Here is a 25,645-nt window from a genome sequence, read left to right as displayed (position 1 = left end):
GCCATAACCCATGGTAGATTCCACCTCAGTGGACAAGGGAACCTCTGATGAGGGGGCATCCACCTTGGGACTGGTTTTGTGATGCCCCTGTGACAGATGCTAGGGATGGGAGTGGGAAGAGAGGTGTGGTCTGTCATGATGTATGTTCCTTTTAACATGAGTGATTTATATAATTGGATAAACCAAACCCCCCTTCTTAGAGCTGCTCTGCTAGAATCAGTGTTCAAAACTCATCACCTCAGCCGAGGAGTTGGCTCTGCAGCACGGTGCCTGCCCAGCAAGCATGAGGTTGTGAGTTTAATTCCTGGTACAAAAAAAAAAAAAAAAAAAACCACCACCTCAGCTGTGTAAAGATACTAGACACAATCCAATTTCTCTCAGTGTCTCCACTGTTGAATAATTGCTTTTGAGCTGCTTGCTCTCTGCCATGGCACTCAGAGGCTGTCAAGGCCTCTGAAGAAACAGCACAACACTACAGTGTCTCTTGAATTATTCTGCCTATTTTATCTATGTTGCTTACATCCTGTGTACATATGCAGTGACAAGCAGCAACGCTGCAAGGACACCCAGGACTTGGAGGCAGATTTATTTTACGTTGACAGGCACTGATCAGGATCACAAATGATCAGGCCCCAAAGGCCCAGAGAGGGAGGTTTCTCTGGAGATGAAAGGGGAAGGACAGAGGCAGACTACTTGTCTGTCTTTGATTGGTTCTTACAATATGCATCACAGTGACCAGCCGTGCATCAGAGTGACAGAAGAGACAGAAGTAACAGGAACTTGTAACAGGAGCTGTTACCTGGGCAGCTAACAGACTGGCTGCGGGTGCATTTTTTGCTATACATATGCTATATAATATACATTCCCTCCTGGGAACCTATCTTTCAGCCAGGAAATTATTCCACTTTGAGATTTGCTGCTCCTGCTGTGCTCTGAGCTGGCCAGTGGGTAGTTGTGTCTGACAGCTCTTTGTAGAAGTTAGGACATCTGCTTGGGATCAGATATCAACCTGCTGATTTAAAAAAACAAAACAAAACAAACAACCTGGTGGTTTGCTTGTCTTCACTGGACTCTGGGTCACGGTGTGACACAGCACATCAGGGAAGGGAACAAGAGGGCGAAAACTGAAAAGGCAGTAGGGGTTTTTTTTGCCAAAGAATTTCTCTGTTGCTGAGATCAAAGCCATGTTTACTGTCTTGCAAAATCTTTTAGAGCTGAAGAATTTGGCTGAAGTTGAGCTGTGAACTCTTGGAGATTAATAACCGTTGCCTAGCTGGAAGCCTACAAATAAACTGGGTCCCTCTAAATTGCCAGTCTGTTTAGCATGTCTGGTTGAAGCCACAGGGACAAGTCTGAGGAAGTGGTGGCTGCCTCCTGACACCCATCCTGCCTGGCGGCCGTCCCCATCCACACCCCCTGAGGGCCCATGGGGGCCCTTGCATGAGGCCACAAGGAGCTTCACCTCAGTCTAGGCTGGTGTCCATCAGCAGCAGTTTATTGATGGTGTAAACTGAGTTGCAGATACTCTGACTCCAAAAATAGGTTAGCTGTTTATACTTACTTACCACTGTAAAATGTTTTCCCGGTAAAGATTAGAAAATGAAAAACTTCTTGAAAGCCAAGCCTGCCTTCAGGATTCCTATGACAACTTACAAGAAGTGATGAAGTTTGAAGTTGACCAACTTTCAAGAAGCCTCCAAAACTACAAGAAAGAAAATGAAACTGTGAAGTGTGATCTGAGTGTAAGTCAGGAGGGGTTGGCAGTTGGGAGTGTGTCCTGGATCTGGGCTGATGTCTGGGTGAAGGGCGCGGAGTGTCCGACCTCTGCCTGATAGCCTGTTCCGGCCCCAGTGCCAGCCCCACGTTGTTGGCCTTGTGCTACCAGGTGTAATCACCATCGGTCTAATCTAAGCCTGTCTTTTAGCGTTTGATGGAGCTTTATGAAGCAGAAAAAGAACGCAACAACAGATTGTCATTACAGTTTGAAGAAGATAAAGAAAACAGTTCTAAGTGAGTGCTGTTAATTGACTACAATATGATTCCCTGCCATGCTCTCTTCTGGTTGGTGCAGACTTATTTTGAGCTTGGGATGTAGCTCAGTGCTAGAACACTCGCTTGGTGTTCACAGGGTCCTTGGTTCCATCCCCAGAATGGGAGTGGGGGGGGAATCTGAATTAACAGACTCAGTTCCTGTTTTCATTGAATGAAGTCAGGTAAAAGGTAATTCTTTTATTCCAGAGAAATCTTGAAAGTTCTTGAGGCTGCTCGTCAGGAGAAACAGAAGGAGATGGCCAAGTCTGAGCATCAGGTAGATCTCCTCTTATTCTGACTGTAGAATTTGAAATGGATAACTTTTTTTTTTTTTCCGGTACCGGGCATTGAACTCACCCTGCACTTGCCAGGCGGGTGCTGTACTGCTGAGCTAAATCCCCAGCCCGAAGTCGATAACATTTATTCCTGATATCTAATGAGATTTACTATAAAATTTTTTTTTTAACTTTCAGTGTTAGAAATTCCATCTTGTATGGATTTTTTTGTTCTGTTATTACTGTTATTATTTATTTTTTGTGATACTGGGGATTGAACCCAGGTAGTTTGTAGTGAGCTGTGTTCCCAGCCCAGCCCTTTTTTACTTGAGGCAGGGTCTTGCCATTGGTCCAGGCTGCTTTTGGACTCACTGTGTAGTCCAGGCTGGCCTTGAGCTCGTGGTGATCCATCCTCCTGGCTCAGTCTCCAGAGTGTTGGGATTGCAGGCGTGTGCCATCACGCCTGGCAGGGTCGTGTTTTTTTTAACTTTTATTTTTCTAACTCCCAGGTCACCATAATCTTAGGATTTGTTGGTCTCTTGGAAAAGACCACAAAAATCATTGTGTTTGAATGCAATTTATCATTTTCAAGTATTACTCTTAGCTTAGACAGTAATATGAAAAACAGGTAATAGCCTTTTTTAAAATGCATGTGTAGTTAACTTGGTGATTTAATTTTTTTCTAAAATATTTGTTTATCTCTTAGATGGCAGAAATACAGAAACTAGAAGAGAGTTTGCTTGCTGCTGAAAAGGTGACCAGTTCTCTGGAAAAGTCTCGAGATGCTGATAAGGTAGGTGGGCAGCAGCTCCCTCCTCTGAGTGCTGCTTGACGTTGCAGACTCGGGCCCATCTTGCCCCCGCAGAGTATCTGAGAGCTGCCGTTTCCGTTGCATTTAGGCTGTGTTGGTCTTCATTCCAGGGGTGCCTGGAGATGAGGGCTGCCACTTCAATTAATCTTCCACATAACTTCAAGTACAAACTACTCTAATGCTTTAGATGACAGTGTCTATAAAACACAACTTGCTCTTTTTGGCTCTTTTTTTGGTACAAGGAATCAAACTCATGACCTCACAGTGCTTGCCAGGCAGGCACTATGCTGCTGAGCTATACCCCTGGCCCTTGCTCCTTTAACTAGAATGCTGACCCTATCTCGTTGACATTTTTATTTTGTTTTGTTTTTGAGACAGGGTCTCCCTGTGTAGCCCAGGCTGCCTTCAAACTCACAGTGATCCTCTGTTCTCAGCCTCCCAAGTGCTGGGATTGCAGGAGTTCGCCACCATGCCCAGACCTATTATTGATGCTTAAATCCCATGATACAAATTCTCAAATCCTTGGTATTGACTTTTATTTAGAATAATAAAAGTAGCGTGCTGATTCACATATCAAAGTAATGTAGGCCCTTATTTATCTAGATTTCACTCATTCATAAAATCAAAACTGTTAGTCTAGTGTGGTAGTGCAGACCTGTAATCACAGCACTCGGGAGGGTGAGGCAGGACTGCTGTAAGTTCAGGGGAAACCTGGGCTACATAGTAATATCCTACCTTGAAAACACCTTGAAAGTAAATAAACAAAACCAAGTAACTGATTAAAGCATAATAAAGCCATTAAAATGTAAGTTGATGTTAATAATAGAATGGTACATGATAATTTACTACAATAAAATTGTTCTTTTTGTCTATACTGGGGATTGAACCCAGGACTTTTATTTTTTATTTTGTTGAGACAGTGTCTCTAAGTTGCTCAGTTGAGACTTGGACTTCTAATCCTCCTGCCTCAGCCTCCCAGGTTGCTGGTATTACAGGCTACCACACCAGATTTAAAATTGACTTCCTGTGCTAACATTACAAAAGAAAAATGGCTTATCATTTAGAGATGATCTTAATGTCTTTGGGTATGAAAATCCCTGTCTGTCCTCAGGAAGTTATAGCTGACCTCACAGGCCAGATCCAGGAGCTCAGAGCGTCAGTGTGTGAGAAAGCGGAAACCATCAGCACCCTGAGGGAAGAGCTGGAGGACATGAGCGTAAGTTCTGTCTCCGTGACGGTGAATTTGACCATGCCATGCACTTTGCAGACTCCCAAAGGTTAACTGTCCCCCGGCAGAACAGAGCAGCGGCTAGCATGTCAGCGTGTTGGGACTGCTCACCATGCCCAGATGTTCGGGTCTACAGCGCTGGCGGCTGCGTTTCCTGTGCCCCCATGTGCTCTGTGTCCCAGGCTTCTCTGCACCCCCAGCAGTCTTGGAGCTGCTGATTCAAACCACGGGAGAAGCAAGCTGGGTGTTGCCCGTGAGGTTCAGGCTAGCGCAGTGCTCCTTAGTTGTTTCAGGAGGACGGTAACCCACTTCAGTAAGCTCAATGATACTAACTGCGTGGAGAATGGGTTCGTCCCCCGATGTTAGCCCGAGCAGCTTTCTGAGAGCAGCCACTTCTCTGTCCCCTGGGGTATATCAGTGCCTCCTCTGCCGGGGTCATTGTGCAGGTTTGCATCTGTGTCAGTGCCGTGCCCTCTGGAGCACATTCCCTAAAGCAGTCTCCTGACAAGACCACAGAACCAAGTGTTTTCCCACTGTTACCTGGGACTTTGCATTTTTTTCTTTCATTCCTTCATTAACAAGGATTTATTGAATTAACTTGTGTTAATCTGGTTACTGCCACAGAACTCAGACCACACTTTTAAGTTATTTTAACCTACAGGAAAACCAGACAGCTCTTGTATCATGACTTTCTTTCTTATAGTGCAAATACAGCTCTGCTTTGGCAGACACTGAAGAAAACCAAGTGTTGATCCAGAGGCAGGAAGTGGAAATTCTGGAGCTGAAAGAAACCATTAGGCTGCGAAAACTGTCTGACGACATCGAGGTAGCTGTTAACGGCATGCCTGTTTGCTCATTGTTCGTCAGTGTGCGTATTTGTGTGTGGAAGTTCGTAGTGAACAAGTAGAAGAATAGAGCCTCTTTTCCCAGGGGAGGCAAGGCGATGGAGACAGGACACCAAAGTGATGATGCTGTGGGCGGTCGCTCTGTTTTCAGTCATTGCGTAGAAAGCCGGTGTTGTGGACGCTCACTGCACCTCATGCTGCAGTGCAGAGCCTGTTTACTTGGACACCAAGGTGGCAACAGATGAGAGAAAAAAGTCTGCTTACTATCAAAAACCGGGTTAAATAACCAAAGTTATTGCAGGATGATCAGGCCTGCACTCTCCCAAGCGAGTAGACATCAAAGGCTTAAATAAAATGCAGACAATGTAATGATGTTAGGGCACCAGGAGGGACTAACTCTCTTAAAGCCTCGGTATTCTCGGAGTTAGCCAAAGACTGCTCTGGGCGGCCCGTATTTATGAGGTTTTCAAACAAAGGGAGAGGATACTCAAGAAGACGTGAGAATCTTGCAGGGCCTTGGGAGAATTTTCCCAAGTAGTAAATTATGTCAATCAGGAGAAATAGCTTATCTTTAGGTTGGTATTTATTGTAGGAATGTGGAGCCTGCCGCTGTAGTCTCCTCATAGTTAATTGTTGGAGCCAAACGCCTCTGCCTGTGGCCTTATCTTGTCAGACAAGGTGCCTAAGCTTCAGACAACTCACAGGTAAACATGGAAAGCCAGTTGGTTAATATAAAATCCTGCTCACAGCCACTTTGTAGTGGTCCCCAACAGCTTACCAGTTTGAGTTCCCGGTATTTCTCGTGTTTTAGCTAAAGTACATGTTTCACTTGTCCTCCTTGTGGGTGTCAGCAGAACTGTTTTATGGTGCAGTCATACTGTCACAGGGTTCAGAAGCAGTGTCCCTTCCCTCCTACTCCTCCCTGCCTGTCGTGTCCCCCTACCAGTTTCTGCGCTGTCCTTCCAAGGACAAAGACTAATATTCCTACTTGCACACAGATGGTCCGCCATTGTGTCTACTGTTCTGCACCTGATTTAGAAATGAGGTTTTCTTATAAATCTGGGCTCCCTGTGAAACAACAAATATTTATTGTGTCTACCTACTGTGCCTGGTCCAGCTTGGGAGTAGGAGGATGACTGAAACACCGTTCCCTGTGCCACGCCTGCTGTCTGGCCCAAGTGTGTCAGGACATAAGAGCACAGAAAGGAGGGGACAGGAGGGTTCTGCCCGAGGGTTCCGGAGAGCCTCCCTGGAGGGACGGCGTTTGTACAGATCTGAGGGCGGGAGGCTCAGTGCAGCAGCAGCTGGGAGAGCTGGCCCAGGGGTGCAGCACCTCAAGGCCAGCGACAGGTCCTTTAGGAAACTGAATGGCACAGACTTCAAACCAGGCAGAAGGCGGGGCCTGGGCCCAGAAGCACTTCCGGGAAGGAGCAGTTGGTGGAGGCAGAAGTCCAGCTAGATCTGGGCTGTGAGGGGGGAAGCAGTCAGAGGGCATCCGGCTGCCAGCGCACAGGCCTGGGTGGTTCGGTGCCCCTCCAAAGAGGAGTGGAGCTGCCCGGGAAAGTGGGACTCTGGATATGTGGCCGCTGTCAGCTTACAGACCCTAGCAGGGAGGCTGGCACGGTGCCACACGCTGGCATCCCAGCTACCTGGAAGACTGAAGCAGGAGGATTGCAACTTCAAGCCCAGCCTGGGAAACCTAGTGACTTAGAGAGACCTTGTCTCGTTTCTGAAAGGTCTTGACCTTTCAGAAATTGTACATGGTAATGACTTGTGAACTTCTGTTGGATTATTATAATTTAAAATTCGTCCTTTCTGGGCTTGTCTGTACAGAGGGACATGCTCTGTGAGGATCTGGCTCATGCCACCGAGCAGCTGAACATGCTCACGGAGGCCTCCACCAAGCACTCAGGGCTGCTGCAGTCCGCCCAGGAGGAGCTGGCCAGGAAGGAGGCCCTGGTCCAGGAACTTCAGCACGAGGTGAGGGCACAGCACGCATTGCACATGGTAGCCAGAGGAACCCCCAGTGCGGCGGTCACCACTCCCTGCCGTGCCCGGCTGCTGTGTGTGCTTCTGGAAGCGGACGGAGTGCAGACGGGCGGGCGGGTGGACGGTGGGAATGGGTTTCCGCTCGGCTGCCGCCCTCCTGGCCTGGCCCTGACACATGGGGGAGGTTCCGAGCACAGCGCGAGGCAGTGGCCCAGCTTCACCATTTCTTCTGTCTGCTGCTGTTGTTTTATGTTTTATATTTTTCTTCACCGAGCCTATGGTTACTTGGGAAATTTAAAAAGTAAAAACAGGTATAAATAGGTTTTCGGGGGAAAATGAGACAGTTGGGTTATGGTAGTGACCAAGAAAGGCAAAAAAAGCAGCCCAGATTTTACAGTGTATTACTTTGGAAAGTGCTGTGGGTTTTGTTTCTAATTTCTGCTGCTTTTTCAAGTCCTGAGAAAATAACATCAAAAGCATATTTCTTCGTTGCTGAATAAGCTCGAATGAGTGTAGAGGAAGAGCGCACTCTCAGGGACACCTTTCTACCTGATGAACAGTTGTGCACACTGGCGTGTTGCGGGGTGAAGGCTTTGCACGTGCACAGATGATGGAATGATGAAATCAGGCCCGCAGCCTGTCCGTCACCTCACACACATCGCTTGTTTGTGGTTTGAACATTTTGAGTCCACTCTCAGCAGTTTTGAAATGTGCTTTACACATTATTTTTAATTTCTCAAAAACTTATTTTTCCTGTCTAACTGAAACCTTGTCCCTTTGACCAGCATCTCTCGCCTGTGCACCCCGTCTGGTAGCCACTGTTCTGTCTCCTCCTTCTGTAAGCTTGACTTTCTCAGATTGCCCGCACGAAAGTGTCAGTCAGCTGTGACAGACAGCTGATAAAGTCACAACTGGGGAAGGAGGCCTGCTTTATTCCAGCATCCGGTTTCAGGCCTTTCAGCTGGCTCCAGTGCTTCCAGGCCTGTAGCAGCGAGGCAGAAGCACCTCGCTGAAGGGGAGGGAAAGCAGCTCCCACCCTGTGGAAGGCGCCCCCACCCCCACCTGCGGTGTGTGTCCCCCATCCGTTTCCAGGCCTCTGCGCCACTGTCCTCCGGAAACTTACTCACAGATGTCCAGCTGTGCTTTCCCATTTCCTGGGTGCTTCTCAGTCTGCCAGATTGGTAGTCAATTTTCTTTTTCTTTTTTTTTTTTTTTTGGCTTTTTTCTGGTACCGGGAACCAAACTCACAACCTGGTACTTGCCAGCAGGCACTGTGCCGCTGAGCTAAATCCCCAGCCCCTAGATTGGTGGTCAAGATGAGCCATCACAGAGAGGCTGTGTGTGTGTGTGTGTGTGTGTGTGTGTGTGTGTGTCTCTGTCTGTCTCTGTCTGTCTGTCCTGCGTTACTTCCATTAGCACGGCATCCTCCAGCTTCCCTACTGCTCAGTGACAAAATTTGTTGCTTGTTTTGGACTGACTGGTATTCTGTTATGAGTATTTGTCCCATTTTCTTTGCGCGTCCTTCTGCTGATGGAGATTGGGGTGACTCCGTAACTTGTCTGCGATGAACACAGGAGTGCAGGTGTCTCTTCTATTACCTTGGTTCCTTGGGACATGTGCCCAGGGGTGAGGCTGCTGGCCAGGCGGTAGCTCCAGTTCTGGTTCCTAGCAGCTGGGGGGCCCTCCCTTCAGCCTTCCGCAAGGGCTATATAGTTAGCATCCTGTCAGCAGCATGAAAGGCTCTTCTCTCCGCACCCAGCCGGTGCGCAGCTCTCAGCCTCCAGCGCCAGCTGCTGCGTGAGGTGAGCCTCCTGTGGTTAGGGTTTTCATTTCCCTGCTTGTTGGTGTCGGGCAAGCTTGTCTTTTCTAAGTGGACCATGTGCTCCATTTTATCTTCTAACTTATAACCCTTTTTCTCTTCGATTCTTCCAGCTACACCGAAAGAAAGAGGAAGTGGAACAGAAGAAGAATGAATATAATTTCAAAATGAGGGAGCTAGAACATGTGATGAGTTCAGCTGCTGAGTACCCCCAGGTACTTTCCAAAAACAAAAACAAAAAACACATTTCAGAGGGCTGGGGATTTATCTCAGCGGCACAGCGCCTGCCTGGCAAGCGCAAGGTCGTGAGTTTGATTCCTGGTACCGGAAAAAAAACAAATATAAAAAATGCATTTCAGGAGGAAAGTGGGTTGTGAATAATAAGATTAGAAATTAATTTAAAGGTCCTACCTTTGTCTTTTTATAGAAAAAGATACTAACAATGTCTGCTTTCTTTTTGGTGAAAGCACCACTCCTATTTGTTTTATGTGGACAAGAATTAGAACAGTTGGCTAAATGGCCTGTGGCTGGGCATGTGATACATGCTAGGTGTGTGGCAGGAACATTGAGAATGCTCATCCTGTGCGTTAGGTGTAGAGATTTAAAATGAATTCTTCATAGCGTCAGATGTTGATCAGATATTTAGATGGGATGTGGTTTTCTTTTAGAGTCCTAAAACACCACCTCACTTTCAAACACATTTGGCAAAACTGCTGGAAACACAAGAACAGGAGATAGAAGACGGAAGAGCCTCAAAGACCTTCTTGCAACAGCTTGTAACAAAGCTAAATGAAGACAGAGAAGTCAAAAATGCTGAAATCATCAGAATGAAGGTACCTGGATAATTCCTTTGCAATAATTTAAAGTTTTCAAGATAAGCCGGATCCTCTTCATGGTTTCTGAGGACACAGAATTCAAAGGGTGCAGAACGGAAAGGTGGACAAAGAAAAGCCTTCCTCCCAGCCCTCATCCCTGGCTCCCTACTCTGCTGTCCCTGAGGCTTCTGGAGTGGCCAGTTTCTTTCTTTTGTACAGTTTCTCAGTATCTATACAACCAAGTCTGTAAGCATTCTTTCCATGCCCCTGGTGATTTTCACACAGTGGTGTCATAGAGTGCGGAGCAGCTGCATAGAGAGAGGGCCTGTTTCCTGAAACCTCACCACCTCGCACTGTCTGACTTCTGGATCTCTGTCAGCTTAAAGGCCAGTACATGTTGTCTCAGTGTGGTTGGTTTGGTTTGGTTTTTTTTGTTTTGAGACAGGGTCTCTCTATGCAGTTCAGCCTTGAGCTCACTTTGTAGCCCAGGCTGGTCTCAAACTCACAATGATCCTCCTGCCTCAGTCTCCCAAGTGCTGGGATTACAGGTGTGCACCACTACACCTGGCATACTCAGTGTGGTTTTAAATTTACATCTGTCCTCTTAGAAGTAAAACTGTGGGCTGAGGATGTAGCTCAGTGGCATAGTAGCTGCCTGGCAAGCACAAGGTCCTATGTTTAATTCCTAATACCCTCCCCCACAAAAAAGTAAAAGTGAACATCCTTTTGTTTTTCTGTTCCTGTGAACTACACTGTCACCATTTTTCTGATGAGCTTTTTCTTATTCATCTATAGGCTTTCTGTATGCACGAGGGAGACTTGTGTTGGTCTCTGATGAATCCCCTCTCCTCTGTGTGTGGCAAGGTGTGCGTGTGGCTGGCGTGGCAGTTGGAGAGGATGGAGCTGGGAGGTGTGGGTGGGCGGGGTGGGTGCTCCTCAGAGGCCGCCTCGCACCTGGGCATTGCTCTGAGGAGCACAGTCTGACTACCGTAACCCGGGCACAGGAAGCACCTGGTCAGTGTCATTCCAAGTTTTCCTCCTCATGGAGAGGATCCTTCCGTCCCTTTCTTCAAGCAGCTCTCAGCAGGTTGTGCTGAATGTGGCTGTTAGCCAGATCAGCACAATCAAAAACAGATGCGGTAGCGTCAGGTTAGAGACCAGGCAGAAGTAAGCTTCAAGGAGTGTTCCTCCCATACAAGAGTTTGTTTCTTCTGGGTGGCAGGTGCGTGCTGTTCTTTTTACGGGGCAGGGATTGAACCCAGGACCTTTTGCTTGCCAGGCAGGCACTGTGCCACTGAGCCGTGTCCCCAGCCTCGTGCTTTTCAAGTTAGGGTCCAGTTGTGATTTTAAGAGTTGGGCTATGGCATCAGTTTTTTCCTTGCTTACTTTCATTGAATCTATTAAAAAGAATGCCACAGTTGAGAAATTCCCCAAACTTCCGCTTAATGGAATTTTAACGAATTACATGATATGGCTGCATTTCACCAGCCATACCCAGGCAGTGCTCCGTGTGCAGGAGGAGCTGGAAGAGGACCGCATGTGTTGGTCATGGCCTTCGGGGCAGACTCACACTTACTGTCAGTGTTCTGAGAGACTTGCTTTGGTGTCTTCCCAGGAGCACTTGTGTGAGATGGAAAAGCTGCGCCTGGAGAACCAGCAGCTCAGAGAGAAAAACTGGCTGCTGCAAGGTCAGCTGGATGACAGTGACAGACAGAAGGACCGCAGGTGAGTGCCAGCGGGACTCTGGCCTGCCTGGACTTGCCCTATGAGGTCAGGGGTGGTTCCTGAAGGGCTCTGCGTGTGTGTGGTCCCCACACTCTCCCCACCTGTTCCCCCAACCCCACCTGCCAGAGGCACAGCTGCTCCCCTGGGTGCTGTGGCCTGAGGCGGGCATTGGTTTCCCAGAGCTGGAAGGTGCGTGTTCGTGACTCCGCCCATTCCGCCAGCCTTTTCACGATGTGAGCCTGCTGAAATGAACTTGAAACGGGGGAGGCGCTTGTGTGAAACTACTTCTCTTTAAATAAAGCCAATAAGACGGTTCAGGAAGCCCTACAGAAAGCGAGGGTTTCCTACCTGCTTCATGGCTCGAGGTGCAGGCAAGCTCGAGGCAGGGCCAGAGTGCTGTGAGCGTCTGTCAGAGCAGTGCCATCCTGCGAACCGTGCCAGGCACGTCTCAGCCTTAGTCAAGGCCTTCCCTGGTTAGCACTTTTGCCAGTGGCCTAGCAGGGTGCCAGGCTGCACATCTGGGCCTGGTTCCTGTGTCCAACTCTTTAATGCCTTGTGAGTTTTCACTCTGTTTTTAAGATTTTAGTGTCTCAATTTCCTTAGAATAAGATAAGAAAACTGGCTGGCATGGTGACATACACTTGTAATCCCAGGACTCTGGGAGGCTGAGGCAGGAGGATTGGAAGTTTGGGCAACTCAGGTGACTTAGTGAGACCCTATCTCAAAATGAAAACATTTTTAAAAGGGCAAAAAAGAAAAATGTACCTTCTTCACAAAGTGATTTAAAGATTAAAAATAACAACATATAGCTCCGGGGATTTAGTTCAGTGACAGTGCTTGCCAAGCATACAAAAACTGGGTTGGATCCCCATCACCACAAAAAGCCAAGCTGTAGAAAGTGCCATTCTCGGTGCTGGTTGAGGATGTCTCCCGGTGGAAGGTAGTTACTAGGCGCACAAGGCAGAATCACTGTCCTGCCCGTTGTTAATTTTCTGCCTGAGAGGTTAGAGGGGAGAAAGGCCTGTACAGTTATGCAGGAAGGTGAACTGAACCAAGGGCTGGAGGGCCCTCTGCGGTGGAGGCCCTCACCGAATGCCCCTGATGAGGGCACCTGCTGTCCGCTCTGTTGCCGGAAAGTCTCCAGCAGAAGCTTGCCAGCTCCTCGGCCCTGTTCAGAAGCCACCCTGAGACGCACTGTCCCAGACCATCTGGCCGGCTCCCCGATGCCGGGCGGAACCCTGCGGCGCCCTCGCCTGGAGGCACACGTTTACTCGGCTTGTGGTTTCAGAGGTCTCAGTCCAAGGTCGCTGGCTGCAAGGCCAGAGCGTGGCGGGACAGTGCGGCTGGGGAGAGCTGCTCAGCTCATGGCTCTCAGGAAGCAGAGCACAGCGGACGAGGCCAGGGACTGGACAGTCCCGAGCTCGCACCCTGCACCCAGCCAGACACTCAGAAGTGTGCTTCCCTCCTCTCCAAGGCGCCCCTCACAGTCAGGTTGACCGTCAGTGCCAATGGTGGCTCTGCTCACGGCCTCTTCCGTGTGGGTCTCCTGACACGTAAGGAAGCATCAGAGGCCTCCTTTCGTAGGACTGGGCACCCAGCAAGCTGCACTTGTAATGAGCACCTGGCTCCACATGTAGGCCATTACAATGTGTGTTGCTGACGGTGCGCTCATCCCGTTTCCACATGTTCCATCCATCCCCGTGTCCAGTCTTCTACCAAGACGTAGCAGAAGCATGGAACGTAGAACATTTCCAGATCATTTGTTAAACCACAGTTAAAAACACATCTCAAAGTTCCATGTTCCTTATGTGAAGAGCCACACAGAACTTCTGTGAAAAATAGAGGAGGGATGAACTACAGCTCAGGAGCAAGTCCAGCCCCCAGCCCACAGAATAAATACAGTTTTGTTGGGACATGGTCGCCTCTTTTGATTGAAATATTGCTATCGCTGTTTTTGCAGTGCAGTAGCCAACCTGAGCAGCTGTGGGAGGGACAAGTGGCTCTCAAAGCCTAAAACACTTGCAGTCTGGTTCTTAGCAGGAATAGTTTCCCTAGTCCTGGATTAAGGCACTTTAGAAAACAACCTTTCCCTTGGGATCTGCGGTGTCCTCCTCTGTGGAGTCTAGTACCACCTTTGTCCTGGCTGTCGGATTTGTGAGGCAGAGGGACCTTCCTGTAGCTTCTGTCTTCCTTTGAGAAGCAGTCTTGTCATCAGTCTGAGAATCCTAGAAAAGCCCACGCCTCCAGGCAGGGTCTCTTTGGGGGAGGTCTCGGCTGCCAGGAACTGCGCATGGGGCTCAGCTAGTTCCCCAAGCCAGGCAGGCTCAAGGATGGGGTGCCACCCACAAATGTTATTCTGAGCGCTCCTTTTCCACAAACAGATTACGCCTGTGCCCAGGGACCCCCCATCCTGGCATCTGCACACACGGGAAGGCAGAGTGGTCATCAGGAATCCACACGAAGGGAGAGGCAGGGGCTCTGCATGCCCAGGCCACCCTCAGCGGGTCCATCCGGGGTCCCAGCTGCCCTTCCCCTCACTCCCCTCTTGCTCACATTTGATCTCCCACTAAATTTCTACTTTCCGCCATGGCTGGGTTAGAGCTCCTGCTCTGCACATCTTGCTTCTGTCCTGGGAACAGTCCTGAGTTCTGGGGAGGCTGCTCGTGTCACCCATGTTCAGTCACGTTTCTCAGCTGTGCCGACGGACCTCGTCCCCATGGTTCGCTTCTGTTTGCGTCCCTGGGCATGACTACAAGTAGGAAGTGAGCACTTAATACCGGAGTGACCTTGACAGTGCCCCGTATCTGTTCCCCTGATCCATGCAGCGACCGGGATCATCTGGAGAATCAGCAGCTGAAGAATGAACAAGAAGAAGAGATTATGAGAGAAAGACTCGCTAAAGTATGACTTTCTTTTTACATGATGATCGTTTCTTTGAGAAGTGCTTTTGTAACTAACATTTTTGGTTCTATGCTTTAGAAACCATTTTATTATTGAAATTTCTGTCTTTTCTGCGTTCCCTCTGCTGAGCATGCTGTTTACCATCAGCATTTGGACACAGCTGAGAAGTGAGAGCGCGGTGTCCAGCCTGGGTGGGGAGCCCGCCACTCCGCACATCCGGCGCTCCATTTCCCACGTGGGCACGGAGGGCCTGGGGACAAGGGGGCTGGTTTGATTTTATGAACGTGAGGGAGAATGGACTGATTCCTTTGTCTTTTTTTTTTTTTGGCAATGTTATTAAAGAACTTGAACCTTGGGCTGGGGATTTAGCTCAGCGGCAAAAGCGCCTGCCTGGCAAGCGCAAGGTCGTGAGTTCGGTTCCCAGTACCGGAGAAAAAGCAAAAAAAAAAAAAAACTTGAACCTTTTTCTTTTTTTAAAATCTTACAGAGTAGAATGGCTGAAGAAATGCAGAAAATGAAAACAGAGTAAGTGTACTATTTTGTAAATCTTGATAACTTTTAAAATTCTCCTTTAAAGGAAATATATATCCACAAGTAAGTAACTTCTTTCCTTCTGCAGCACTATGTGAACAGAACTGATGTTTACAGTTATCCTCCTAATAGCATGTACTCAAGGGAGTCCTCAGCTAGAGCCGCTGCAGAAGGAAACCTTAAAGCAGTGCAGGGAAAAGCTTAGCTTCCTTTGAGCAGCTGAGAGGGGCCCTCTTCCCCACGAAGAGGGTGGTGTACCTGACTGGTTCCCCTTTCCCGTAGGCTTCTGCTCCATCAGGTTCAAACACCTGAGCCCTTCTGAAACTTGTAGATCAGTGCCCTAATTCCTTGTTTTGATCTAGCTTCTTTTTATGTTTCCTGAAGGCATGATTTTAAGTTATTCATAGTTTTCATATTTATCTACCCTTATATATTGCCCCATTCTTTCATGTATAAAGGACACTGTATTTTCTGTCAAGTTCAAAACAAGTGAACTCATAGCTGTTAACCAAAAAAATGATAAAATAACATTAGAAAGAGTGGAGTAAGTATTCAGAGTCCTCAAACATTTTCACTTGTTATACTTCTTAAAAGAATTTTGAGCCGGGCATGGTAGCGCACACCTGTAATCCCAGCATTTGGGAGGCTGAGGGCGGAGGATCGCAATGAGTTTGAGGCCAGCCTGGGCTACATAGTGAGTTCAAGGCCGGCCTGGACTACAGAGCGAGACCCTGTCTCAAAAAACAAAAAAGAATTTTGAAATGCCATTTAACCTTTTTTTTAAAAATCTTTTGGTTCTGGGGATTGAAACCAGGACCTCTGTACTAAGCTATATCCCCATCCATTGTTTTGTTTTGTTTTATTTTTCAGGACAAGTCTCACTAAGTTTCCCAGGCTGGGCTTGAACTGGCAATCCTTGTGCCTAACCCTCCCAGAGTGCAGGAATTAGAAATGTTTGCCACCACACCCAGCTTTCATGCATTGTTTTTCAATTTTTATTTTTATTAGTACACGTTTGCAGTACATAATGATTACATCCCATGTGAGCTGAAACATGTACACGCACATCTTAGTTCTTTTTTCAACCCCTTCCCCTCCCCCCTCCCTCCATCTCTTAGTCCTCCTCCCATTTGCAGAAGATCCTTCTCCCTATTTCTGGTTACCTCCCTTTATTTTACCCTGAATATCTTTGAAGTTGGCTTTATGTGTAAAAGTTTTTACTATAAGTTTAAATTGTTCTAAGGCCAGGCATTGCTGTTGTAACTGCAAACATCGTATCTCCACAAGAAGATTACATTTGCAGGAAGAAAGTTTCCAAGGGCTTTCTTTGGTTGGAAGTTCCCAAGAACCAGTTTATGTCTCCTTGGCTACAACAGGCACACATGAGATACCTTCAGGGGAAGCTGAGGCAGCCAGGGTCTGACAGGGAATAGAGATAACCATGCTCAGCTTAGACCAGTCATTACTCACTGTACTTGGGAAGCAGGCTGTGCTTTCCCCCAGAACTGGCCACGGTCCCTCTCCCTGCCCCCCGCCCCTTTCTCTTCTTCTCTTCCTCCCCCTCTCTTACAGTGCTGGGGATTAAACCGGCTTGGGGGAAAGATGTACTTTGAGTGCTGTTTTGGAGTTACATTCCTATGGAATACCGTAAGATGATACTTGTTCTTGCAGTCTGAGAGAAGTCCAGAGTGCTCTTCACAGCAGAGAGATGGACTGCCTCAGAATGGCTGAGGAAGTGGAGCGAACACAAACACTGGAGGCTAAAGCATTCCAGGAAAAGGAACAGCTGAGATCGAAGCTGGAAGAGATGTATGAAGAAAGAGAGAGAAACTTGCAGGTGTGTCACTGTGCCCGACTTGTCATGGTACTTGGGGTCCTTGAATAAAGAAGATTAATCAGCAGAAACCTCCTTCCTGTGAACGTGCGATCTGGGACAGGGTCCTTGGTTTGCGTCCCTCTAGTCCCTCTGGTCTCGTAGTGGCTGTAGAACCTAGTCTGGGCTCCATCTCTTACATCCCTGCTCTTGGGAGACAGGAAATGGGGTGAATTTCAAAGGACCTGAAGTCCTGCGTCTCACCTGCCCGCTTGGGTTGATTTGTGTGCAGGAGATGGAGATGTTAAGGGGGCAGGTGGAGTTCCTCACAGAGGAAAACGGCAAGCTGGCAGGGCATCAGAACCTGCAGCAGAAGATCCATTATGTGATACGCCTGAAGAAGGTACACTGAATGTTACTTTGAATTAATCTGCTGGGGTTTAAAAGTGATCATTTTGCCAGGCGTGGTGGCGCACGCCTGTAATCCCAGCACTTGAGAGGCTGAGGCGGGAGGATCACTGTGAGTTCAAGACCAGCCTGGGCTACAAAGTGAGCTCAAGGCTAACCTGAAGTGCACAGTGAGACCCTGTCTCAAAAAGACAAAAAAAAAATAAAAAAATAAAAGTGATCATTTTATTGAAGGTAAATTAAAATTTTAATGATTGAGTGGCTTACTTCAGAGAATGTCCTGAACTTAAGAAAATTTTGATCTTTACTATTGTAACATAATTAAGTCCAGTAAATTGTCATAGATGCCAGATTTATGTTTAATGTTAGGCAGTTTACAAAATGAACATTCTAGGCTTAATTTAAAATAAATGTTTATTGAAAGTCAGGGAGAATATCTCCTTACAAAATAGAGTCTTAAATTTTTTTCTTCTCTTCTTTGTCAATTACTTATAGGAGATGGAAAAGTTGCGTGCTGAAAATGTAGTTTTAAAAGAAAAGAAAAAGACTGAATCATAAGGATCCTGGTTAACTCTGTAGGAATCACCTTGCTTGGAGATGTTTTTCACTCCCTCTCTCAGAAGTAAGACCTACTCTCGCTGATGCGGCAGAGTGAAGTTGAGGCGCTCAATAGTGAACTGTGTACGTGGGGCTTGGCACGTGCCCTCTGACAGTCAGTAGTGTGCTGCCAGTGGCTGCCATCCCATTTCCAGGGTTCACATCAGTTGTAAATATGAGAAAATCTTTTTGTCTGCTAAAATTAAAGGCCTGTAGCTAAGGTCTGTAGTGGATATTAGTCAGATCATTTTTTCCTTAAATAATCTCCTTTGATTCTCATGGTGCTAACGATATGTGGTGGCCCCAGAACGTGGGAGTGAGTTTGATGGCGGAATTTGTAGCACACTTGTTAATACGATAATTTTTTTTTTTTAATACGATAATTTTTGTACTTCTGGTTTGGTTTTTCAGTGCTGGGGAGCCAACTCAGGGCCTCACACATAGCAGGCAAGCACTCTACCTCTGAGCTGCCCCCCAGCTCCATATTTTTGTATTCAGTATTTTCATGAGCATTTTCTACAACTGTAAATATGGCTATTTTTTAAAAATAAAATCTTCGTTAAATAATTAATAAAGTGACTCACATCGTTCATTCACTCCACATGTCACTGGGCTTGGCTGGGGGTCCCCAAGGCTGAAGTGAGGAGTCTGTCCCACTCTTGTGCAGAGTAAGTTTGCGGGTCTCCTGACTCCCACTGAAATAAAAGGATTTTCATGACAGGTCAGTAAGAGGCACAAGGAGGATTTTTTAGAGAATTTAGGATGCACTCGATGCATTTTAGGATGCATCCACTTCTGAGTGGATGCTCAGAGAAGCATGACACACATTATGGGCCAGAGCTGGATATATTTAGGGGTCTTGGGGTGTCTGCAAGATGGGTGACCAGGATGTGTACTCCGATGTCTGTCGGGTTAAGTCAGTACATGTTTAAGGCTGGGGTCTGCTGCCCACCAGTACTGCTGCCTCCTTGACCAGTGAAAAGGGTAGGTCCAGAGCCTGGATCTGCAGGCGAACTGTGTCTTAAACCTTTTTGGATTATTTTTTTTTTTAATGAGTTCCCTGAAGGGAAAATGGCTTGAGGAACTTCTGTGTCTTGAAGCTGCAGTTAAGAATAATTTTGAAATCTCTATTTCCTTGTCTCCTTTTTGCCTCGTTTTTATTTCTTGTATCCTACCTCACCTGTACTTGGTGAAAGCTGAGCATGGTGGCACACACCTACTCCCAGCACTCTGGAGGCTGAGACAGGAGGGTCAGTGCGAGTTCGAGGCCAGCCCAGGCTCCACAGAGAGGCCCTGTCCGTGCCCGCTCCCCATAATGTACTTAGTGAGCCCATGTAGTGTACCAGACACTGATGACCAGTGAGCATGGCCAGTGAGAGCCCCTTGAGGGCTTCTGTGTCAGCATTCTGGTCCTTTTCATTGATAATGTAACTCCACTATATGGCTGTGTTGTGTTTATTTGTCCCTCAGTGGGACCTTTGAGTTGTCCCCATAGTGGGCATATTACTAACAAGGCTGCTAGAAAGGTGCATAAGTCTGGGTGTGGGCATGCGTTTCACATTGCGAGTACACGCCTAGGAACTGAAAGTCTAGGTCAGTGATGGCAACCTATGGGACACGGGCCGAAGCAGGCCATTTGTACCACTGAAAGCTCTAACAGGTTTGCCATCACCGGTCTGTGTCCCCTGCGACCTGTGTGTGTCACTCCTCAGTCGCTGCCTGTCTTCCAGATGTTCTCTCTGGCTGCACCACTGCGTCCACCAGTGTCTCACGCAGCACCCGTTACTGTACCTGGCAGTACACAACGGAACTGTGAAATTAAGAGATAACTTCTCCAAGCCTTCTCCTGCAGAGCATATAACCTGCCCCGCCCAGCCCAGGTACAGTGACAGGATGTGCAGGTGTTGGCACCAGCAGGCAGGAGCCCCGTTTCCTTCCCACAGGGCAGCGGGGCAGGGAGCGGAAGTACAGAGCGGGAGTGGAGATCCGCATTGTCTCTCTGCTCCCTTCCCCGTTCCTTATAAAACAGCCGTGCCTACTGTATGGAAGGAGACGGTGATTTGAGGCCAATGGACCCCTCCACCTCCTCGGAGCCAGGTTTAAATACATCCTTTTTCCTTTTCACCAAAACAAATGGCCTCCTTTGATTTGGCCAGCGTGAGCAAACAAACATGAATATATGAACCTAAGTGGCTTTTAAGGGTTTTGGTGCGCCAGGCGCGAGCTAAACCCCAGCTCCTAAGAGCCTTTCCTCCTGGCAGGGCCTTAGGAGAATGAACTGACTGCTCCTGGCGAACTCAGCCCACGGCCGGGACTCCAGGGGTGTCCCAGCCCGATGGGGAAACTTGCATCCAGAATCGCCATCCTTTCCTCTTCCTGGCATCAGTTTTCTATAAAAGGCCGGTGAAAGAAAGGAGAAAGGACAGGTGCTCACAGGCTCTACCTGGTTTCCCACTGCAAAATGCACTGTAGGGATCTACTGTCTCCACCATTCGGGCTTCTCTTAGGCCACTCAGCAGTGCCATTTGGGCGAGCTAAGACCCTGCACCACTTGCAGCCCTCCAGTCTTCTTGGGCCCTGACCGGCCATCAGTGCCATCTGAGGTGAGGCAAGCACCTTCACCATTTGGCCATTTTCACCATTTGCTTGTTTTTGGGTGCTGAGTGGTGTGAAAAGAGGTTCAGGGGTAGAAAGATTCCAGGCATTTGTTTTGTTGGTTTGGAATAGTCTTTTACTTTGGTTTCTTTTCTCACTTGCTTCTACCCGCTTTTGTCCTGGGATTGGCAGCAGGGTGCAGTACCGTCTACAAGCTGCAGGCTGACTGGACAGGCTGCAGCCAGGGCCCTGTGAGGGGGCTGCCGGAGCTGTGTCTTCTGTACCATGTGAGCGTGAGGCAGGAAATCTCTCCTTCAAGACCTGACGGAGCACTCAATGTGGCCAGACAGCTTCATATTTTGGGCCAGGACAATACCCTCTGATGCAGTATTCAGTTAGAGGTTTGCTCAGAAATAAAAGTGCTTGTGCTCGCTTGTTGAGGACCATAACCAGGACCTGATGTCTGCTCTTGTTGCCTAACCTGTAGACATCACACGTGTGTGCATCTATCCATGTTGGCCACACTGGCATCCAGATTAGCAGCACCTGCTGGGAACTCGCCTGCCTAGAACACCTGGCCTGATGGCCAGGTGCCAAGTGCCAAGACCCTTGGGGAAGAGCTTGGCTCCTTCAACACCTTCTTCAGTGACAAGACCTGGCAAAGTCATTGATGAAGTTCGCACTGGGACGTACCACCAGCTCTTCCACCCCGAGCAGCTCACGGGCAAGGAAGAGGCTGCCAATAGCTGTGGCGGTGGGCACTGCACCCTCGGCAAGCAGGTCACTAACCTTGGCGGCCCAAATTCCTACACTCGCTGAAAAGTGCGCAGATCTTGTTTCTCCATTGTTTGGCAAGGGAACTAGTTCTGGGTCTCCTTCCCTGCTGATCAACATCTCTCTGCTGACAGCAAGAAATCCAACCTAGTCCTCCATTTTCCCAGCACCCCCCAGCTGTAACTGAGCCCTACAATTCCATGCGCACCACCCATACCACTCTAGAGCACTGTGCCTTCATGGTAGGCCCTCTGTGACGTCTGTCGTAGAAACCTCAATATTGAGCGCCCAACCTACACTAACTGTAACCACCTTGTGTCTTCTGCACTGCTTCCCTCTGATGTGATGGAGCCCTGAACATCAACCTGACAGAATCCCAGACCAACCTAGTGCCCTATCCTGGTATCTACTTACTGCCAGACACACACGCTCTATCGTGTCTGCTGAGAAAGCCTCCATGAACAGCTTTCTGCAGCAGAGATCACCAGTGTTTGCTTCAAGCCAGCCAACCAGGCGATGAAATGGGATCCTCACCACAGCAAATGCATGGCTTGCTGCCCGTTGTACCATGGTGACGTGGTCCCCAAAGACATCAGTGCTCCCACTGCCACCAAGACCAACACAACATGCATTAATTGCCAGCTGCCCACTGCGGTGCCTGGTGAGACCTGGGTACAGCAGGCTATGTGACAAGGCCCGGGCTCACCTGGATCACAGGTTTGAGCTGACGTGCCTTTGTTCACTAGTACATGGGTGAGGGGATGGAGGAGGAGCGTTTTCTGAGGCCCCGGAGGACATGGCTGCCCTCAAGAAGGTTGCGAGGAAGTTGGTGTGGATTCTGTTGGGGAGAGCGAGAAAGAACAGGAGAACTGGTTATTCCGTCCCTGTCGGCTTCCTCCCTTGCCGTGTGTTCTGCTCCCAGGGTTTCAGCTTCAGCATAACTGTAGCACGAAGGTTTTGGCTTGATTGAGAGTCTGGTTTGTGAGTCTCTTTCCGTGTGTACCTCTGTGGTTTTCCCACCATGTCTCAAAGGCCTTATGAATGAATGGATGAATGTGCTTGTGTTACTTCCAGCTTCCTAGAGAAGTTCGTTACCTGTGCCTTAGAAAAAGACGATTTTATTGTGAGACAGCATGGCCCCTATAAATGAAAATAGGTTCTGATTCCACACAACTGTCTCTACGAGGATTGTTTGTTATGATGCTAAAGAGCTGTGGGAATCAGATCAACTGAACATCAAGAAAATGCGGCACACATATTAATGGACCACTGCCTGGCCATTCTTGTACTTGAAAGTTTTAATTGTTTAGCAGTAGTCTGTGTGCGTAAAGGCTTCTAGTATTAGGAGAAGGGGTCCTAAGAAGCAGTATTTTGCTAGGCACTGGTTAGGAGTCCTGGTTTATGGCAGGAATGGCTTTACATCTCTGACTGTTCTATAGGGGAAACGGTTATGCTTTAATAACTGGGAAAGGCCCAGGTCCGTGCCCCACCTCTGGGGTGCTGACTGTGTCACGGCCACGTGGGTTTCAGGACTGGCTTGCCCAGCACTGCGCGCAGGACCTCTGTTTTGAGCAGGAGTGGTTTAGAGACTGGCTGCTTCTCTGACTTTACGTGGCAGAAGTTGAGCCGAGTAACAGATATCCCGATGGCTTATTACAGGAGAGCAGTGCACAATCAAACAGTCCTCTCGGGAGCTTCCCAACTAAGTCCGTGAGAAGGATCGGATGGCTTTGTCTTGTTTTTTTGGTTTTTGTTTTTTTCTTTCTGGGAAAACACTATTTTAATCTCTTCTCAGCAAATGTCATTTGGCCCCTGACACATTAAACCACAGGCCTCAGGCCAACAAAGCCAACCACTCACAAGCTCTGTCTGCAGGTCTCCATGCCCACCACCCTGTTTCTGTCTGGTGCTTAGGGAGGCCCACCTGTGTCTCAGATGTGCTAATGGTGCCGGCCACAAGGTGGTGGAGAAGTCCATGAAACTAAAGTCTGCCTCCGCAGGAAGCCAAGCCGTGCCTTGGCTGCAGAGTTCCTTAGCTGGCGGGTATCCAGCTAGGGTCCCCGTTGTGCTCTTCAGCATTTCCGTCTCTGCCTGGGCTGAAATGAGGAAAGGGCTATTTTCTCCCATGACCCAGGGCAGGAGATACAAGCACTCTTGCATTTTCCGGGCTCAGCTGTCTCAGCAAGCACGCTCTGGATGGAGTGGTGAGCTCCGAGGTCAGTTCTGCTGGCCCAACAGCTCCCCAAGCCCAGCTGTGCCACTTCTGGAAAGGAGTCCGTTCCCACCACGGGAACGCTCGGAGCCCAGCAGGGCACTTGACTCACACTCAGTTTCCACCTGCCCTGGGGCCCTGCTCGGGATCTCAATTCAGCATTAGTGACTCAGCACAGGAAATACATTTTGGGGATCGAGGCTGTTGTTCTTACCCCTGAGGAAAACTCCCAGATGTGACTGGCATAGAGGAAATTGGACACACAGGCGGGTACCAGCGGGCACCACCTTCAGCCCGAGACCTCTCTGCTGCGGCTCCAGCAGGGCCTCAGGCCATGACCAGCACCCCAGCCATGGCCCCCTCGCCAGCCCCTGCGCAGGCTCGGATCCTGAGCAGCTGCAGGAGAATGAAGACCATGGTCAGCCTGAGCCAGAGCTCTTGAGCCCACTCCACCAGCTGCCGGCATCTCCAAGACGCACCTAAGGCCAAGACCTGGGAGGCGTGGCGGAGCCGCAGCACAGCCCAGCAGCGCTGCTCCCGTCCTGGAGGAGGTGCCCAGAGCCCGCAGCAGTGAAGCTCACCAACACATTCCACCAGGAGAGGCTGGGGCCAGGCCGTCCTCACACAGGGTCAGCAGGTGCACGAAGACCTCAAAGGTGGCGAAGCCCAGCCACTGCAGCCACTGATCCCCAGCACTGACTCCAACTGTGTGTCACACTTTCCGGAGAGGGCGGGTTCTGACCACCACCACTGGGGAACATACCTTGGGACCGAGGGCTAAGGCTGCAGATGGTTAATGGGCAACACCCTCAGGAGGGAGGAAGATTCAATCAGGGAGGTCAGAGTCAGCTGAGTGTCAACCTCCCAAAGTAGGCAGAACTGCAGAGCTTTCGAAAGAGGCTTTGCACGCAGGATTGCGCTGTCAGAAGCACAAAGCCCATCGAGCACGTGTAAGGATCTCCGGCTTGAGCTGTCTTCTGAATTTGATGGCCTGATTTTAGTGGTCACGTCAGCTCAAGCATCCTTAGCTTGTGCTCCGACTACCTCTGGTGGAATCGCTGGGCCACTGCGAAGTGAGACGCCAGCCAGATGTCCCCGCACCTCGAGGCGGTCAGGACTGAGGGCCAGAGTGAAGCAAGGGGCAGTGGTGCGTAACTAAAGTGCAAAGTGGAACTTTCAAAATCAGATTCTTCTTTTAGAAAGCAGCGACTTCTCAAGTTTCCTCCACAATCAGCATGTCTTCTCCCCAGTCCTGAGGCAGTGACAAAACATGCAGGCGCCCCGTTTCCTTTCCACAGGAAGGCGACAAGCAGCTGAAGATGCTGGAATCGGAAGGCAGGCGTGGACATCTGCACTGTCTCTCTGTGCACCCTCTCTGCTGTCCCTGACTGTAGAGGCCCCTCACCCACCTGTACATGGGGAGACGGATGGAGATTTGAGGCACATGGGCCCCTAGCTTTGCATCCTTTGTTCTCGTACAGAAATACATGGCCGCCTTTGGTTTGGTCAGGGCGAGCAAAGGAACCCGAGCGCATGAAGCCGAGTGGCCGGGAACATGGCCTAGGCTGTTCTATCCCAGCTGTCTCCCGGGCGGGGCCTGTGTGGTCTGCACTTTGCTGGCCCTGCAGCTGCTGTGTCGTTCCTTATTATGAAATACTAGCGGACGACAGAAAGGGCACAGCGCACCGGGGACGCCTGTGTGGCCCAGGGGAGCCTTGCGGGTGGAGGAGCTGCGGCTGCCTCCCTTCCTCGGAGGCAGACGGTGGAGAGGCCCGCAGGGAAAGGTTCGGGTCTTGGCGCTGCCGGACAGTGAACCACCGGGGGCTGAAGACAGCTGACGTTTATGTTCTCGCAGTTCTGGAGCCAGAAGTCTTAACCCCTGGCGAAGGCCAGCCGGGGAGAGCCTTCCGTTCCCGCCTGTCTCCGCCGGGCCACACGCCCTCCGCCCCCATCACCGGTGCGGTCCCCGCGGGCGCAAGCCAGGGCCGGGCACGTCTGGGGCGCACACCTGCTCCCCCCAGGTCGACACACCCCCAACTGGATTGAGGGGTAACCTAATCTAACGTGATCACATCTGCAACTAGCCCATGTCCAAGTGAGGCCACGTTTACGGGTACCAGGGGTTAAGGCAGCAGCAGACATTTCCAGCGGGCGCAAGCCGGCCCAAACTGCACCCCGAGCAGGGAAGGGCAGCAGGGCCGGGCCGGCCCGTCCGGGAGTCAGACGCGAAGTCGGGGCTGGGCCCGGCGTGCCCGCCTCCGCGAGCTCGCGCCCGA

The 25,645-nt window shown here is 49.4% G+C and overlaps 1 protein-coding gene and 1 pseudogene across 5 annotated transcripts in view; both read left to right on the top strand.

Moving 5' to 3' along the window:
* Kif15 (kinesin family member 15) overlaps positions 1–18,363 on the top strand; it is a 53,796-nt gene extending 35,433 nt beyond the window's left edge. For all 5 annotated transcript variants that reach the window (XM_013513373.1, XM_013513372.1, XM_005383474.2 and 2 more), the window contains 15 exons: positions 1,592–1,742; positions 1,925–2,010; positions 2,239–2,308; positions 3,013–3,099; positions 4,229–4,333; positions 5,049–5,171; positions 7,024–7,170; positions 9,112–9,213; positions 9,667–9,831; positions 11,429–11,538; positions 14,364–14,439; positions 14,927–14,964; positions 16,642–16,807; positions 17,076–17,186; positions 17,687–18,363. In XM_013513373.1, the coding sequence (XP_013368827.1) occupies positions 1,592–1,742; positions 1,925–2,010; positions 2,239–2,308; positions 3,013–3,099; positions 4,229–4,333; positions 5,049–5,171; positions 7,024–7,170; positions 9,112–9,213; positions 9,667–9,831; positions 11,429–11,538; positions 14,364–14,439; positions 14,927–14,964; positions 16,642–16,807; positions 17,076–17,186; positions 17,687–17,749 (1,600 nt within the window). In that variant the 3' untranslated portion in view covers positions 17,750–18,363. The remainder of the gene's footprint in view (positions 1–1,591; positions 1,743–1,924; positions 2,011–2,238; positions 2,309–3,012; positions 3,100–4,228; positions 4,334–5,048; positions 5,172–7,023; positions 7,171–9,111; positions 9,214–9,666; positions 9,832–11,428; positions 11,539–14,363; positions 14,440–14,926; positions 14,965–16,641; positions 16,808–17,075; positions 17,187–17,686) is intronic.
* A 2,579-nt stretch (positions 18,364–20,942) lies between these two features.
* On the top strand, positions 20,943–21,868 carry LOC102008949 (annotated as a pseudogene).
* Positions 21,869–25,645: the final 3,777 nt, after the last annotated feature.

This window comes from Chinchilla lanigera, unplaced genomic scaffold (assembly GCF_000276665.1).
Source record: "Chinchilla lanigera isolate Chin_1 unplaced genomic scaffold, ChiLan1.0 scaffold00019, whole genome shotgun sequence".
Taxonomy (NCBI): Eukaryota; Metazoa; Chordata; class Mammalia; order Rodentia; family Chinchillidae; genus Chinchilla; species Chinchilla lanigera.
The sequence above is the reverse complement of the archived record's forward strand: the minus strand, read 5'-3'. Positions and strand labels throughout refer to the sequence as shown.